Source organism: Pholis gunnellus (assembly GCF_910591455.1).
Source record: "Pholis gunnellus genome assembly, chromosome: 8".
In the NCBI taxonomy this organism is placed as follows: domain Eukaryota; kingdom Metazoa; phylum Chordata; class Actinopteri; order Perciformes; family Pholidae; genus Pholis; species Pholis gunnellus.
The window spans coordinates 22,936,787-22,955,450 of NC_136534.1; the positions used below are offsets into that span (position 1 = coordinate 22,936,787).

General features: G+C 43.2%; 1 protein-coding gene across 1 annotated transcript; it reads right to left on the minus strand.

The window, feature by feature from the left end:
• Positions 1-905: 905 nt before the first annotated feature.
• phf1 (PHD finger protein 1) lies at positions 906-14,913 on the minus strand (the record flags this gene model as incomplete). Its single annotated transcript, XM_079164824.1, has 14 exons — positions 906-1,344; positions 1,998-2,084; positions 2,760-2,875; positions 4,237-4,315; positions 6,578-6,709; positions 7,216-7,283; positions 7,891-8,014; positions 8,986-9,054; positions 11,197-11,292; positions 11,919-12,067; positions 12,599-12,693; positions 13,763-13,849; positions 14,528-14,609; positions 14,836-14,913. The coding sequence occupies 14 exons, from the start codon at positions 14,911-14,913 to the stop codon at positions 906-908; spliced, it is 1,701 nt and encodes a 566-aa protein (XP_079020950.1).
• Positions 14,914-18,664: the final 3,751 nt, after the last annotated feature.

An 18,664-nucleotide genomic window follows, 5' to 3' on the forward strand; every position in this document is an offset into this window, starting at 1 on the left:
ACATTAAAATATAGTAATTTTAACACTGGAAAAGCACCTTTTCACAAAATGTAGCTAGTTTTTAACCGTGACCTTTTTATCCAGATATGTTTTGTGCAACAAGCGACATTGAGTTGTTCATTTTTTTTTATTTCTCAAAGCTTTTGTCCTGTTTTTAAAACAGTGGGCCAACATAATTCAGCTGACTTGTATTGTGTTTCTAAAATATTTTTGGGGAAATATGCTTATTCGCTCTCTTGCTGCAAGTCGGATATGAGGATCAATAACCGTTTGCTGGCTATATCTTCGTAATAAGCACACAGACACGAGAGCGGTGTCAATCTTCTCATCAAACTCTCGGCCTGAAAGCCAATAAGTGTGTTTCATCAAACTTCGAACTATCCCTTTAAATTGGCAGCATGTTGTCTGAATGACAAGCGGTGGAAGTTCAATGAACGATACTTTCAATGTTTTGCGATATTACTCAAGCAAGGAAAAAGCAGTAATCTTTCTTTTCTAAATGTCTTGTACTGTACTGTTGCTGTACACTATAGTGTATATCAAGATGCGACTACAATTAAAGACATGCTCTTCTCGATTACGAAAAGATTTACAAATCATCAGGAGGTTTAAATATCTTCATCCTCATCACTGTTAAACATGATAAATGCAAAGGCATATTCCAAAGTTAACAGTACAAATATCAGAGAAACACTAGCAAAGAGGGACATTTAGTAACGAGTAGTGAGTTATAATGATGTAGAATATGGTGATTCTATGAGAGCAACCTGGATTTGCAACGTGTAGAGATTTTTTTTTTAGTTTTTAGTTTTGTTTGTACTTTAAACACTGCCACGTTTTACATACACAGTGTTCCTGTGGCAACTGCAAGACAGTCATTGCGTCTCGTGTTTACTCCCTTCGTGTCAGTACAAATTCACGTTCTCCCACTCCACAAGGTACTGCACCTTCCCGTCTGGTGTGACGCGCCTCGCCAAGATCCTCACCGCCTCGCCTCCTCCCCAGCTCCTGGCCACTGTCCCATCCCCCCCTCCGACTACCACCCCACCTCCTCCACCGCCGCCACCTCCTTCTCCTCCTCCTCCTCCTCCTCCTCCTCCTCCTCCGCCTCCGCCTCCGCCTCCTCCACCAACGCCGCCCCCTACGGCCATACCGGCCTGGTATGGAGGCATGTCACGTAGGATGAGGGGCTCCAGCTGCTTCTGCCCCGGCTGGTGTTGGTGGTTGTTTTGGTGGGTGTGATGGTGCGGCTGGGAGTGGTGGTGGTGGTGGTGGTGATGGTTGCCGTTAGAGTTGAGAGGGTATGGGAAGCAAGGTGGTGGTACTCTGCAGGTGTCCTCCGTGCTAGGAAAAGGGAGTCAGGAACAGGGACTGAATCATCCAGGTGTGGTTCACCATCTCAAACACACTGCGACGCCATAGTATCAGTGAAATGCTTTTTAAAGGTTTGCTATAAATACAATCTAGTAAATAACTAAGTAACACGTACAGCCTGAAGCATTTGTCACCGCCATAAACATAAAGTATAGACCTAAAGCTGCTCTAACGACTATGTGTAGGGCGAACAGAGTTACTCATAGTGATGAACTCACTGAGAATTCTCACCCAGCTACAGAGCATTTTAGCATCGTTTGGGTCCTTGTTTTGGTTTTTACGGCCACAACTTTCGGTTTACTCATTTACGTCAACCTCATTTTCTGCAGTTTTCAGCAAAAAGATCTAAAAACCAACTGCACGCTACCTGCCCACCAACAAACGGCATTAGCTGGGAAATATATTGTGGAGCATTTGGCAGCTAAACAGACAGAATATTTCCCTCAAGAGTCGAAACCAAGCTAAATGGAGAGGGTCGGGTAGCCAAAAAATTGTCCATATTTATTATTCTGTTTGGTGAAAAGGGTCCTCAAGAGCTACAGTAGGGCTCAAAGACCCCACGTGTGACTATATAACTCTGTATATGTCAAGAGTTACTACAAAGGACGACAGATGAGTAAAACCTGTTGTAGTGATGGAGACCCCTGGAGAGAGCAGTGTTTCCGTTGTACGTGCTGTGGTACAGAGCGTACATCCGCTTTGGAGGAGAGCTGTGGACGGGACGCACAGGGGTTAAAGACAACAATTGTTTTGTTACTTTATTCTAAAAAATATACATATTTTCAACCAGCTGTGTTTCAAAACAGCAAGTAAAAGTCTATAATTTAAAGGTTCAGTTCACCCAAAAAATGAAAACAACAACAACTTAAGTTACAAGATATTTTCCACCAAGACTTCTGCTGTCATCCCCAAAACTATGTAGGCAAAAAGAGTTTTTTAGGTCACACGATTAAAAGTTAGCGCATTCAAGCATTTGCTTTTTTAACTTGCTAAAAATAGGCGAGAGACTTTTTCCAGGAGACAAGTAGGCTTCCCTTTTTTTGTTTTCCGGCGTGTCAGGTTCGACGTCGCGAACAAAACAGTGAAAATGTTTCGGTGTTTACTTCTCTTTCTTTTCTGTTACTCGTTCAGTCATTCTTTCAAACTCTGTGCCAACTAATTTGGAACCATGTTCGAGCACTGCTCGGACGGAGACAAATGAAATTTGTGGTTGAGATGACAAAAACGGCAAAAAATGAGCGTGTATGATAAATACTCATGACTACTGGAGATTAATTTTTCCTGGGAATGAATGCCAATCGTAACTTGTTCCACTAAAGACAAAAGCCATATATAAGTGGGTGTTAAGTTTTCTTTAGACTTGCGCTTAACTGCACACCCCTTACCTCAAACTAAGCTCCTCCTCTGACTTCCTGGAGTTGTAGAGGCTGGCCCCTTCCATATAGCCATGGCAACATGGCAGCAGCTCAATGGGGTTGGCAGCAACTGGGGGTGGACAAGCCTGGGCACAGGAGACACACACACAGATCAGCGTGTGTCTGGATGCCAACATCATCACAGGAGTCAATCAAGCTCCGATACCTCCTGCATAGGGAACGTTGGAGTCTCGTGATAAAGAAAATCAGTGTGAAAAAAATGTAAAAACTGAGTTAATATACATTCTCTAGAGCTTGAATTACACGTTCCTGTATTTCCTGAGCGCAGATATGGGCAGATAAGTCCATACGAACAGAATGAATGGATGTGAGTCACATCATCAGGCGCTTAAATGTATCACCTCCACAGCACGTCCCATGGAGCTGTCTGGTTAGCGAGGCAGCTCTCCTGACACGCGACCCATGAAAAGTAAGAACACCGGAGCATCACCAGAGCAATCAATCACTGGAAACGTCATCTGTGCGGACGCCACCTAAAGGTTGCTGCATTTCTCATCGCTTGGACTGTGACGCACGGCACCCCACTCTGACCATTATCATTCTCTCCTCCAGCATTACTATTAGGACAGGAGATTATTATTCAGTGGCCTCAGTCGACGTCTGTGCCTTTAAATGGATGCGCTCTGTCAATACTGCACTGCCAAGGTGCCAGCGCCACCTGGCCAAGCTGTAATCGACTGCAAAGTGCACTTGGAAGTGATCCCGGGCTTCACATATCAGCATTCCTCCCCGTCTCACTTTCCCCGCGACAACGAACCTGCTCCTCCAAGACGGCCGGAGATTAGCATCAATCAGAGCGGCAGGCACAATGGGGCCTGGATGTGCCAGAGTGAAAACGAGTGCTCTGTGGAGAGCATTGTTCCAGGATTACTGTATGTGCACATACACGGATCAGAGTGTTGTGTAGGAGGACCTCAGCACAAAGAGCGCTCACCGTTCAGAACGCCGTGTAAAAATAGTAGCTGCCACATGCGACGTTGCCTGTTTCATTGTGATCTGCCGGGAATTGGGTTTGATGATCAAGATAAATGTGGTGCTGAACTGCAGATGTTGATGAAATACATGAGCGGGTTTTTTTTCCGCGCAGCCGAGTTTGTATTTGAATTATACATTTTAACTGAGGCAAAACGCACGACGCTTCCATCTCCCGCACGCTACCTTTAGTCTAACCAAAGACGAGTCTAAAGCATCAAGGAAAAACACAGAGGCACTGAGCTGCACCGGGTGTTAAAAGACACGCCGACTGATTTAGACTGCGAAATGAACCTCCATCACAGCGGTGTGACTGACAGGTTATTTGGATCATGGAGAGCTGTTTACCTGGATGCATAGGAGAAAAAAAAAGACAAGGGGAAAAAAATAAAATCAGAGGTTTCGTGGCCCAGACCCCCCCTCCTCGCCCTGAGCCGGAGACAGAGGCACTGACCTGTGTCTCCATGATGCGACGCTTTGATTTACGCGACTCTGGCCCCCCCACTCTCCTCTGGCAGGGTAGTGACAACGGGCTGGAGTGAACAAAAACACACATGAATTAATAAACAAACACACACACACATAATCCCAGTGTGCAATGTTTAGTTTATTAGTGGGTCCCTATAAAAACCTACTGAGAGGAGTAAAATACAAGACAGTGAGAGCAGTGAGATGATATACTGAATTGTTTTATATATATTTTATATTAGTGTTATATATATATATATATATATATATATATATATATATATATTTATATATGAGGCCAAATATCATCAGCAGGAGGTTCAAAAATATGGAAAGAATAACAATTTCCCTCCTTCCCTTTCTTCTTCTTCTTCTTCTTCTTCTGCTTGAAACCGAACTTGTCTCCTGTAAACCCCCAAAATGGCCCCTTAAGGCTGCAATGTCAATAACAACCCATCATTTGAAAATGCAGACTGGAATGATCAACAAACTCTAATCAGAGACCCAAAGGTAGGAATTTCAATGTATATTTTGTCCTAAAGACAAGACCGGAGTCGTTAAGACAGGAAGGGTTCATCCTCGTGGGAGTATGAATGTGTCCATCAAACTCGATGGTAATTGGGGCACTTTGGAAGCCGAATGGTTTATTAAGGGCATGCAACCTAATTGCAAATGTTGTCGGTTTAATTGCAGCAAAATAATCTTTTCAAAAAGTATTAAATGGAAATCTGGCCCTTGATTATGAGATATCTTGTGCATAAAGTTGACATTTTGGCCTGAAGGGGAAGCAAAATATAAAACACTGTCTGACATTGAAAATAGTTTACTTTACCTTCTGGAGAGCATTAATGTTCTCAGTATATTTTGTTACAATCTGCCCTTTAGACTTTAGATACTTTAGATACTTCAGATAAAAACCTGTCTCCAGTATTTTGCATTCAAATATAATCATTTCACCTCAGGGTGGAGAAAAGGAGGAAAGCTCAGGGAGCGGAGGTTCAGCCTCTGCAGGCTGTGAATATCTACAGCTAATTTAAAGAAAAGCCTGACATTAGTTTTAGAACTTCATTTAGTCTGGATCAGACTGTAGAAGATGGTGTTAGTGGAGGGGAAATGTCGACCTGGTATGTCAGGGGATCATTTAAATCATTAGAAATTATTTGTCTGTGTAGGACTGAGTGAATATAAGTTTGTGTGACACCAGTGTTACTTTGACTATTGTATTATTTACTTCTCGTTGCAAGTTAAGTTGAGAAAGTATACATTTAGACAGCGGATGTCTCTCGGAAAGGATCAACCTAAACCCCCCATTCGACCGCAGGAACCTTCACCAGGAACTAGAAACCTTTTGAGGAACTCACTGCGTTTCAAACGCAGAGACCAGCGTCTAAATCAAGTTCCGGGGACATATTTCGGTGACATTTAACCCCAAAAGAGCCTGGTCGGAGGGTAGCACTGTGTGAAAGTACACTGGAGATTTCGAGGTGGGTGTTTGCAGGGATGACCATGGCTGATTGGGCAAACACAGACAGCGTCACTGCTTCAACTCGTGTACAGTTTCAGTCATAGAATAAGGAAGTACTCTGGGGTCAATTTAGATTGATCAATTTGCCTAATCTTTAGACGGCTATGGAAACGCAGACAACAATGGGCTGAAGGAACCTTTTAGTTCCTTGAAAAGTAGTCCTGGGACTAAAATTACCAGGAACTTCTTGGTGGAAACATTTTCGCCGTCTAAGCGTTGTCCATTCTCTTCTCTCGAGTCAAAGATACATTTCTCTCAGAAAGAGGGGTGAAGCCTGAGGCGATTCCAGCCAAGAAGATCACTGTCTCTTGCTGACTACAGGAAAACGTGCAGCTTTAGATGAGCAAAGGGAACTAGAGGACAAATTACTGAAGATGTGAATTTTGTTTCTGTGTAAGAAAACATTATATTTGTGTTTCAGAGACTCAAATAATATGATTTTATTTTCTGTTCCCTTTAACACGGCAACTGATTCCCTGGTAATTCAGTCTGAATAAGCTCCAGCTAATGCTGAAAATATTTAAAAGTGTGTCTATGAAATCTGCAGACTACAGGACATGCACGCGCGCACACACACACACGCACACACACACTTATGGATGTAAAAACATAAGCACTCAGGGAGGCTAAATGCTCTTTTAGGAGAATAATAAGACACTGATACTTTTTGCTGGCATACGAAAATTGCAGCCCTTTGATTTGCGTGTTAATTGTTCATGCGTAATGACTATATGCCCCGTGGGAATCCCCGAGCTATTATTGAGATAAGAGCTGAAAAGAGAGGCGCTGTCCTTACACTGACCTTCTCCGGTGCGTGATGTTGATAGGCTGGTCGGTGATGAGGGGCGACGAATCGGACGTCAGCGGGGGTGGGGCTCGGACCTGGAGCCCAAAAAGACACTTCTTCTTCTTGATCTCCTTTCCAGAGACGAACCTGGGGCGAGATTAAATACACAGCTTTGTACGTTCTGGCGTTCTTAAATACTTTTTTCATTACTCCTCTTCGATGCTCATAATGCGTTTTACATAGTGTAACAACATGTACTTATTCTCCATGATAAAAAAGTAGACTCATGGACATTTCAAAGTCAGTGACTGTGTAATTAAGTACACATAATTAGAGTAGACTTTTTTTGGGGGGCAAGTTCAGTGAAAACCGCACTAAAAGCAATTAGACCTCTTGACTGGTTATTGTGATTTAACACCAACAGCTTGTGTTCTCTTCTAACAAGACAAAATAAGCACCAAAAGTCTTTAATTTCCTCTGGTCTAACTGGCAGCTACACTTTATTCAAAGCCACACGTTTTCATTTTGCTCATTTCAGCCTGCGTGTCCACCGTTGCAACCACTAAGAAGTCCCCTCTATTCATAGAGCGCTACTCATCAATCCGGTCATGTGTGGTCGGTGTTTATTCTACTCATCATATGCGACGACTTACCTGTCCTTGTGGGAGTTCAGAGCGTTGAGGAGATTGTGACAGCGGTCTTGCCTCGGCGTGTCAGAGAGCTAGAGGACAGACAGGAATGAAAAATCAAAGCTGTGTTTACACAGTGGACGGCCATCAGATAGAAAACCGTTAATGCGTAGGACGATTTTCTTTTACAGCCGCTGACAGAAATGATGTTGATGTGGAAGAGCTACATGGCTGTAAAAACCCTGCTGCCATGTGATGACAGGGCAAACAATACGTTTCAAAATGTCTTTTTAAAAAACAGCTTAAAGGAGAACCCAAAAACCTCACAGGAAACGCTCATATAATCCCTGTGGTGCGTACGTCTATCCACCGGTCTCTGTGGAGCAACTTCAGACTTTAAAATTGGTAATATCACAACTTTGAGCATCAGCACTCTAGTTTGAGGATTCTTCAAAACTCCTTTGTGTGTGGTCAGAGTGTCCTAGACTCTAGGACCTAGATCTTAAAAAGATGCAACGTCAAACGCAACTCTTTGTGGTGTTCCCCTTGAAGCTGACGTAGAGGTTATGTTTCTTTTTTTTTTTTACTTTCAAAATGTACTTTAATTGCAGCTAATAGGCTTTCAGTCTCAAATGCAAAAAAGGCAGGCAGCATTTCACATTATTTCATCATGGTGCTTGAACGGGGAAATATCAATACCGCGCCCAGGAGCAACGAGTCCCAATTCTCATTGGTGAAGGACAGGATTTCATGGTCAAAATCAAAGTATTTCCTCTTGCAGCACAGCGAGAGATGGTAGAGCACTAAATGAGCCAAATCCATCCTGCATTTCAAACCAGACAAAAAAAGATTAGATATCAGAAACAGGTAAAACATAAAACGATAAAAAACATGTTCCAATTTGTTTTTACATATTTCAGAATATTTGTGAGCCTACCTTGATATACCATATTTTTATCACTATATAAATATATTATTCCAACTAATTAGCAACATCAGTATGTGTTGTTGTGTGAAGGAGCATTGGATAAAGCAATTATAGGGCAGGTCCATCTGCTTTCATTTCTGTTTTCTTTTTTAGGAAGCGCCGACTACTAAGCCGTTAGCAAAAAGGTAACCAAAGAAAGCTAATAATGTGAACATCAGCACTAGCTGAGGGAACATAAGCTGTGCTAAGTTTGGAAATAACTGAAAGGGTTAGTTTGGATATTTTTCAAAGTGGGGTTGTATGTATAATATAAATTTACAGTTTTGTCAATGGAGTCCGGTGGCTCCATTGACAAAAAACGTAGATAGATTTCATGTTGCATCGATAAGTTAGTTTGTGTTATTGTGTAACTTTCGGATCCGAATGAATGGGATGTCCACCTTCCTCTCTGCTTCTCCAAACTGGTAGCATGCCGACCGCCATCTAAGTTACTGTATACACTGACTGGATAAGGATATACACTATGTATATATGTAGCAGAAACCTACATCAGGTCACGTAAAGGTTTTTAGAGGGGCTCGGGAAAATAACGTTTTAATGCTAAAACATATGTACTTTAACCAAAATATGAATGTTTTGATTTTAATACTTAAGGGACACCACTGGTGTACATAAAAACCTCAAAAATAAATTGTAATAATGGACCCGCCCTTTAATTTTTCTCTCAGCCTAGACATGGAATGTACTGAAAAATTACTTGTTCTATTGTGAATGACTTATTAAAATGTGCTATATGTGAAAGAAATTGATTTGAACTCTGTTTTTTGCTGCAAACATGCCAGTAAAGATTTCACTGTTAACATCACCAGGTCATGGGTAGTCTTTGGATGGTCTCGGGTCCCTTTGTACACACTGAACACTGGAACTGATAAAACCTAAAAAGACACATGAGGAAAAAAACATGAACATTTTTTTCTTCTCTTTGATTCATCAGTTTTGTCGTTTAGTAAAAAAAAAAAAAAAAAAAAGCTGTCATCTTAAATCTTGTCTTTGTGCTTTGTTGCACAATCTCTGTGAGAACTCTTTTAGTGCAGACTTCTTATCATTTAGTCCAGGTTCTTCATGTACAACATGATTTCTCCCCCTTTACCTTCCTTGCGGTCTGCACAGGTCTCTGTTCTCTAGATATTTTACCATAAGAATCAACCTGAACTGAAAATAAGCAGACAGGTGTGTTCGTTTCCCGATAATGACGTTCTATTGTGGGTGACCCTGAAAACTCCGCTCAACAACAATGTGTGCATCCGTCCTTCCACGGTACATGCATGTGTTCGCTGAAGGTCATCGGGAAAGATGAAGCGCAGACACAGTATGGCGGCAGCAAATGCTTGCTATTCCAACTGTGAACTCGGGCTTCACTCTTCCTCCATCACCTGCTCAGCAGATGTTGTACCAATCCGGCCTCGCTCTCCCCGACTGTCAATCTAAATCTAATCCCTCCTTTTCTTCCCCCCTCAGACAGCTTCGGCAATAACAAGGTGTCAGGGCGGGTGTGGAGCCCAGTCGGCTAACACAGGTGGTTAATGACAATAATGACTTAATGGATGGATACATTTTATTACACGCTTCAGACGCAGCCTGTCAAACTGCGCCGCGATCAGCATCTCGTATATCCTCAACCTCATCATATCTGATCAACTACCACAGAGGTGATACGTCTGCTCTGCCGTCCTCTTGTCCCCGTCGCACAAGTCAGTGAGTACATTAAAACGCACACTAATGAGTTAGTCTTAAGCTAATTAAGGTAGTTCTCTGACAAGTGAAGCCGTCATGGAGACGTCTTCGTGTGATTATCTTAATCAGCCTGGAATCTACTGCTGAGACGAGGTGCGGCTTCAATGCGCTGCTTTTCTCTGGCTTATATGAATGTAAACTGATTATCTTTAGAGGTTTTAAATGTTGGTTAGACAAAATGGGCAATTTGAAGACGTCAACTCTCTATGAGAAATTGCAATGGGTTGTTTTTTTCACTATTTTCTGACATTTTATAGATTAAACGATTCAATCAATTAATCAGATGCATTGTCGAAAGATTATTTGAAAATGAAAATAAAAAGTTTGCGATCAAAGCAAATTTAACTGAGTTAGCACAGGTGGGTTTCTGCTCATTCTAACCTGAATAGTGTACCTTGCAAAGTCAACAACATGTGGTGAGCAACCACTAAATAAAAAAATCAATAAGAAAAATCAATATAAACCAGGTCAACAAAGAAGTCACATTCCAACACATTCCAAATATTAGATCCTGACAGAAACATCAGCAAGTTATTGTCGGCTAATATTGACTTCACACACACATATGTGTATCGGCATATATGTTGACAGATAAGCAAATAGAAAAAGGCAGCAACAACAGTTTTACAGGCTATATTTTAAATTTTTCTTAAACTGTCAATAGGCAATGTTTGCTTCAGCTTATAATTATAAAGTAAAGGTTGATTTTAGCGCAACGAGAACTGGAAGGGGATAGCGTAGCGCTTTTGTTTGCCTGTTAGCTATCGGTAGCTATCGGTAGCTATCGTTAGCTATCCGCACGTACTAAAGTGCATCAATGTACGTTTATTGCAGTTACTATCCCAAGTAGAGGAAATGGCAAACGGTGGAACAAAAAAAATAAAGCGGTGTGTCCTGTACTGTGTTGTCAACACGATGGAAAGTAGCTAGCTCTCGCTCCAAAAAGTTGCTAAAAGTCGGCAGATGACGTCACGAGCAAAATCTGCATGAAGTTTAGTAGTTGTGTCGGTTGCAGCGAAGGGAAAGAGCACCTGCTATTGGCTGAAGAGCCGATACTCTGAGCTACACAGAGAATGAATTACAATACAATATGTTTTAATATATTTCTTCCTTTTTACCTGATGGCGTGAATACGTCACTAAATGTGTCGCTAGTCGTGCACATGAACATATTCAGAGTTTTTAAATTGTTAATGTTTATGACAAATTCCGTATTCATTGCAATGACAACGTTCTAATTCTGAATATTAAGAATCCAGAGCTTTTTCATGCTCAGTAACCCACCTGTCTCCATACAGCAGTGGCTTGGTTAGACACTGTGTGCAGGCCTCGTGGAACCACTGACCACAGCTTCCACACTGCAACATCTTCAGGTTCCACCTGCAGTCAAACCACACGCAAAACATCAAGACGCTTCAAACACATGAACGAACGCATGTGCCTGACATCTGCCACCAGACACAGTTTGTATTTATGCATAATTGAGAGAAGGCTGAGGGCTGATGACTGCGGCTGACAGTTCTCATTTTCTGAGCTGAGATGTGTCTTCAGGTGTAAACTCCCACCGGATCCTGCTTCTCATAAAGATACGGCAGTTTGGGAGTTTGTTTTATACTTATTCGTGTGCCAGGTGGGTAAGGTTTGCCACATAAGCAAAAGAGTGCAACATAAGCAAAGTTTGCAAAACACAAAATTAAACTCCACGAATGCTTTTAAAAGAGTTTGGTGCAACATTTCTTTTCTTTGATTGACAGCTCACCTCACAGTATCTGAACTGATGCAGCGAACATCTCTCACATCATTCCAAGAAAGTCAAAACAAACTCAAAAGAAATCCTGCTAACACAGTGTGACACACGTCTGATATGCTGCACGCAATTTGCAAATAATCCAACAAGACGACTTTGACTTAGATGAGATTGCGCTTTCAGAGTGGATGCCAACTGTTAAAGAGCACACATGAGCTGTGCATTCAAACTTTAAACTGGCCTCTGCAGTGTCACTCACTCTCCAGGTCCGGCACAGTAGCAGTAGCACTGCTGCTGATTGGTCAGATGCTGCGGGTCCCAGTCCAAAGACGACAGCTGGTAGGGAAGCCGGAGTTTCATGAATTGCATGAGCCGGGCGAAGCGTCCCCGCTTGAGCGCCCCGCCTCTCTGAAAACACAATTTTAGGACAGAACTGATTGGTCGGTGAACGCTCGAATCACTGTCATGTCAGAGCAGCCAGGGAGACGGATCGCATTCGGTGGGGAGAAGGCAATTCGTCTCATTTTATTGTAGGTCGGCCGTGAGAGATAGTGTCCGAAAGCGGCGGAAGTCTGGACAATGAGATATGGACGTTGACCGATTGACAATTAACCGGGTGCTTTCTCATCTCATATCTACAGAACTGGAGCACATGTGATTGATTGACTTTAAATGTACTTCTCTCAACTCCAGTGTAGTTTTTCAGCTTCATAACTATTGATTCTTCATGATGTCTTGGACACAATGTAGAACATCTTATATTGAAGTCAATACTGAGGGAATTAGTGTGCTTTTGCCTTGAGTAAACCCATTTTGTGCTATACACAACAACATCGTGGCAGCAGCAAAGCCTGATATATTTCACTGGATGTCTCCCATATTACACACTGAATGTTTTTTTCCCCCGTGAGTGTGAGACGGAGAGATTAGCAGCCTGACCTTGGTTGCGACTGCAAAGACACATTGCCGACAAATCCACGAATCGCTGTCAGCTTCCGGTTCGATGGCTGGCGTGTGGCACTCTGGATGATAACCTGTAATGGGAGGAGGAGGCAGAGCGTTTAATTCGTGTTTACAAGACAGACAGCCGGAGTGACGATAATGGCAGAGCGGCTCCATGTTTAGTGATCTGCTGGTTTTTCGTCAGGGGCGATGCAAAACATTTCACTTTACTATTTGCATCTAGGGAGCAGGCAGTGTGTTTGTCTGCTTTTTCCCCCAAAACAAACTGTCAGCAAACCTGTTAAGACTGACAGAGCCGTGACGACGTGACGGTAACATTTGCTGCTTGTCCTGCTTGTGCATCCTGCTGCCGAGTGTCTGTAAAACTTATTCCCACTTGCACTTTGGTTTATTTAATTTCATCCATCAAACTTTTAAAAAGGGACATTTCACCACAAAATCTCAAATACATATTTTTCCTCTTACCTGCAGTGCTATTTATCAATCTAGATTGTTTTGATGTGCGCCTCGTTCGGCCGTAGGAAGCTGTGAATTGTTGAAAATGTATTTGGGATTTTTGGGGTGAAAACTGCCTCTCCACTCAACAATGTGTTATATTTTGAGTTCCTTCACTTGGATGTTTTACCTTCAGTGTGCAGAGTTTGACACCAGACAGGTGTTCTTTAGTTTCAAGTTTTCTCTGCTCTCCCTTTAAATCTGAGTTCGAGGCGAGCACATAAGAGCACGATTGACATGTTTGGTAGAGAGTGAAGTAGGATATATCTTGTGTCCAGGAGTTCAACTTTTTCATAGATTCTTGATTTTTCAATGAGGTGAATTTTTAACGACATAATTGATGCAATTTAATTTGTCTTAAAATATGTGCGGAGGTGGTAAGTAAGACAACTTGTGGCATTTAGGTTTATGAATTAAGCTCCATGTCTTTGGGCATCTCATTCATTTCTATTCTAGCCGGGATGCAGGAGCAACAATTCATTCCTATCATTTCCGATAGATGGTTTTCTGTGTCGTTGTTTTGTTTTTGTTTTTTTTCAAACAGCAATGCTGTTGTCTGGCGTACTCTGTCAAATCTTCAAGGTCAGTGCAAGAACTGGTGGAGATCCAGCACTTGACAGCGTATGATGAGGCGTGCTTCCTTACCGTGGCGACATTTAAGACAATTTATGAGGGGTTCTTTAAGAGGCGGAGCGTCGCAAATACAGCAAACTTCTTCCTCTCCAGCAGCGACTAAGGCAAACAGAGAAAGACAGAGAGAGAGGCAGGGGAGGGGAGGAAGTAAATGTGAAAGAGGAAGACAGAGAGAGACAGAGAGAGAGAGAGAGAGCAGTCAACGGCATTAATTTATGTATATTGATTCACATCCTTGCCACCTCATTGATTTCAGTGTCTCCTGCACCCTTTCAGATTTCACTTCATTTGACGGGCGGATATTCAGCCTGGTCCTAACAAGCGTCCAACTTCCCCCTTTGCTTGATGTTAGGTGGAGTGGGGGCGCCATTTCCCTGAAGAGTCATTAATCTAATAAATTCATAAATAGACTCTAATATACCAATTACGTCTCGCCGTGCCCCGATCAGAACACTCAGAGCACTCTGCATCATAACCTCCGACGTGACTGCAATTTCTCTCCTGCATTCTTCGATTCAGAGATCCTGACACAACCGGTGCAAAGAAAAACAACTGAAAAGTTTTAAGCTCACATGGGCAACGAATCACAAAAGTATTCCTTCAACTCTTTGGTCAAAGTTTCAGAGTGGAAACAAAGTAACAAGCTGAGCTTATGTGCATTCCAAAAACTCAATCTAAGAGCATTTTTTAACCTGTAAGACACACAAAGTGCTCCCAACAGGAAGCTATTTACCTCTTCTAGCTGAAGGAAGATAAAAAAAAAAGAGTTCTTCTTACACGAGTGAATGTCCTTCCTCAGCACCCAGAACTCCGAGTTGTCCTCAAATCTCACCAGACAACATTGCTTGACTCCATCTACCTGAGGGGGAGATAGCAGGTGAGCGAGAATGACTGACAAAACTAAATGGAACTCTTTTCAAAATCCAGGTGAACACACTCTCTCTCACACACACACACACACACACACACTCAGAAGTCTTTCTGTCACAAACACACACACACACACACACACAGACACCCACACACACACACACACACACACTCAGAAGTCTTTCTGTCACACACACACTCCCACATGCACTTACTCTTTTCACATTGCCGAGGTACAGTAGTCCATCACTCCATCGAGCCAACACATCATCTCCTTCACTTACTCCCCCCATCCTGAGGAGAGAGACAGAGAGGGGAGAGAGAGAGAGAGAGAGAGAGAGAGAAAGAGAGAAAGAGAGAGGAGGGAGAGCAGGGCTCATGTGAAATGGAAATCCGATTTATTCGCTGAATACTTTGCTGCCATTGCTGACAGAGGGGGTTTATGGCCCCGACGTTTCGGCTGGCTCTCAGACAGGCGGGCTTCGGTGCAAAGGGGTTAAAATCCCCCCCCCCACCCCCCCCACCCCACACACACACACCCCTTCTCCTCCTTTTAGATCAGAGCATAGCGACAGCCTGTATCCACCACAGTGAAAGATGAGAGTGAGTACACAACCAGAGAGCAAGACAAATGATTACTGCACACATGAAACACACACACAGAGAGAGAGAGAGAGAGAGAGAAAACACTGCATGATGACTGCTGCAATACAGTTTGATTGAATGAAGATCAGTGTGCGGCTACTTGAAAGCATCTGCCAGGCACTTTGCTGTTTTCTTCTCCTCTCCAAAACATCCTTAAAACAACTTGAATAGACGCATGAAATGACTGCGCGGGCATTATCTCTGCAAGCATTTGTTCCAGTGCATGCACTCAAGTCAAGACAGACGCAGGATGCACAACAGTGCATGTAGCCTTTTGTGAATCACAGAAAGGAAATCAGGCAAATTCGCACACAGTGAGCTGCGCCGGTGAAGGGTACCTGTCAAGTCGAACTCCTTTCCCGTCGGGGTCACAGTGATTCCTGGGCAGGCTGGACATGCAATGCCCTCATCTGCTGTGGATCTCCGCTGCCCAATTACTGCCCGCTCGGATGCGCAGCCTGCGTGTTTGCAAAAAGTGGATGGTGTGCATGTATGTCCCTGTCTGTGCCAAGCGCCCGTGTGTATGTGTGTGTGTGTGTGTGTCTGTGTTTGTGTGTGTGTGTGTGTCAGTCAAGCGAGGGGGAGGAGGAGCGGGGGGGGGGGGGGGGGGGGGGCAACTGACTGTCCGTCCGTCTCTCAGCCTAGTTTGTCCGTCCTCCGCGATGCCGTTTCGTCATGTTCCCGTCGCTTCCCCCCCCCCCCCCCCGCTCCCCTAACCCCCCCTCTCCGCCTCCACCTATTGATGCTATTAAGGCGGGTTTGTCAGAGCAGCGCCGGAATCAAGCCGCCAGAGACGCCATCATCCCTGCCTCTCGCTCTCGACCGACTTGTTGTGACGCAGACATAAAACACCGAGATAGAGTGGGAGGGAGATACCGATAGAAAGGAAGGGGGGGGGGGGGGGGGGGGGTGTAGGGGGTCCGGAGGTGGAAGGGGGGGTGCGTCCGCGGGGAGAGCACCTTCCCGTCTGAGAGACTGACCCTAAATCGTTGTGACAAGGTGGGATTGTGATGTCTGGCAGCGGGAGGGAGGGACGGCGGCGGAAGCAGCGCGCGCAGCGGCGGGGGGCCAATTAAGTGGCCAATTAATGAGTTTAGCCGCCTCATTAATTGGGCTCGAACAAGAGGGACCAGCAGAGTTTAGGAAACCCGAGGGGGAAAGTTTTTAAACTGAGATGCCCGAGCAAGCAGCGCCGAACACTTGAGCTTGTCTCTGCCAATATAAATTATAAGCCTCCGTTTTATATCAAACTAAAAGGAATTAAAGTGGTGTGTTTGCTGTCTTTATTAAAGGGGAAATTAAAAGAGTGATTGAACAGTATACCAACTCTTCTGAGTCAGGTTTAGAATGCCACTTATAATATCACAGCAGACTTGCAGGTATAATGATCTCACTCATATGCATCACATACATTCTTACATGGAATTTTTCTTCCTCATTCGTTTTTCTTTCAGCAAATGATGCCATTTTAAATTTCGAATAAGCTCTCCAGTACGCTGTGCTCCGAACTGGACAAATATAGGCTCCCACATCTGCAGGACAGATGTGACACCCAGAGGGTCATCTCCTCTCACAAGACATCCGGGATGTCATTTAACGTGTGATGGAAAATATTGTTCACACAAAACAAATGATGGAACTGGTTACACCGGCTCAAGTCTTAAAGATATTTGCCACAATCAATGCAGACTGCTATTCCCAGTCCAGTCATAAACCAAACATGCTCATTGCTGAATTTATATTAAATGTCAGAAAACATATTTACTGTTTCGAAACAAAGGCAAACAAGAGGCCCAAACTGCTTTAATAGAGTCACAGACACGTTGTTAAATTATAACAATGCTCAATTAAGGCTACAGTAGATTATACTCACAGTTAAGTTGCTTTGGGAGAATAACACGTTTTGGTTATAGGTGCATGTATCCAAGCCAAGGTTTTGTTTGTTTATTTGTGTGTCTTTTCTTGTTTATTGATGTCTTACACATTACTCACACCAGCCAAGCGTGTGGCAACACCGCCGTGCGGTTCAAAATGGCCTCTGGCAGATTAACAAGTGGTGGAGTGCCAATTTCCAACTGTTACCACTAGGTGGCGAGCAAATACAAGGACAACGTCCTGCACTTCAGTCTGAGAGATGTTCAGGGTCATTGAGTTGAGACTGAAGGGACCGGACGATATGATGAGATAAGACAGGAGGACCCAACCTGGAGGTCAGGACCAGTGAGGGAATGTAGCTGAGTACATATATTCAAGTACTGTACTGAAGTACAATTGTGAGGTACTTGTACTTTACTGAAGTATTTCCATTTTCTTCTATACTTCTACTCCACTACTTATAGTTGACAGCATTAGTTACCAGTTACATTGCAGATTAATATTCTTAATACAAGAAATAAAACCAATAAATGATGTATTATTATGGTTTATACTACAGAGCAGTATCTAAAGTAAATCAAATGGGCACCACATTTTAGCTGCAACATTAAACACATGAAATCACTGATTATAATGCAATGTTATAATACATATTATTCTAAAATGAGCCATTCAGCATAATAAGTACTTTCACTTTTGGTACTTTAACTACACTTTGATGCTAAAACCTATTTAAATTCCGGTATTGCCACTTTTACTCACAGTAAGATCGGAGTATACTTTTTCCACTACTGGGCAGGACGTGCTAAGAGCCTCACGACATGTTTTGTCTTGAAATGCTGTGAAATTGTACCTCCTCAGGATTCTTAAAAACTACTAAAATGAAAGGAATACAACATTACTCTTTGGTTGAACTGCAGCTCATGCAATGTGATGAGAGGTCATGAGCTTTTGGCATCGCTTGGCTTTAAAGAGCCCCGAGCCTGAACGGTTCTAAAACCAGCATGGTATCAATTGGAAATAATGTGATTTGTATACATTATAGCATGTATGTGTCATCTATTGTGTCTCTGTGTTGTTTCTGGTCATTTTTCCTCTTTGTTTTGTCAGTGAAACACAGTTTCAACTGTCCATAATGTGCATGGCCTTGGTTGGTCTTATGGTTGCAGTCAGTCCCACTCATAATGGCCCAACAGTTGAGGTAGACAACAACAACAACAACAACAACAACAAGCCAGTCCTGTGACGTGGCAGTGAGAGCATCAGCCAATTAATCAAAGATCATTAGGAAAGTTAAGCATGATACTGTCCGGATTAGTGTCATGAGATGTCATAAGACTCGGAGGCGCATGCCTGCACACATACACACACACACACACACACACACACAGACACTCACACACACACTACACTTTGATTTTATGTCCTTGTAAAGCTGGAGAGTTTTACAGCCCAGGGGATAACATTTTTACAAGGTGATCATCTCTTTGGGTGGGTGGGTGGGGCAGTAAGGTTAATTTGATG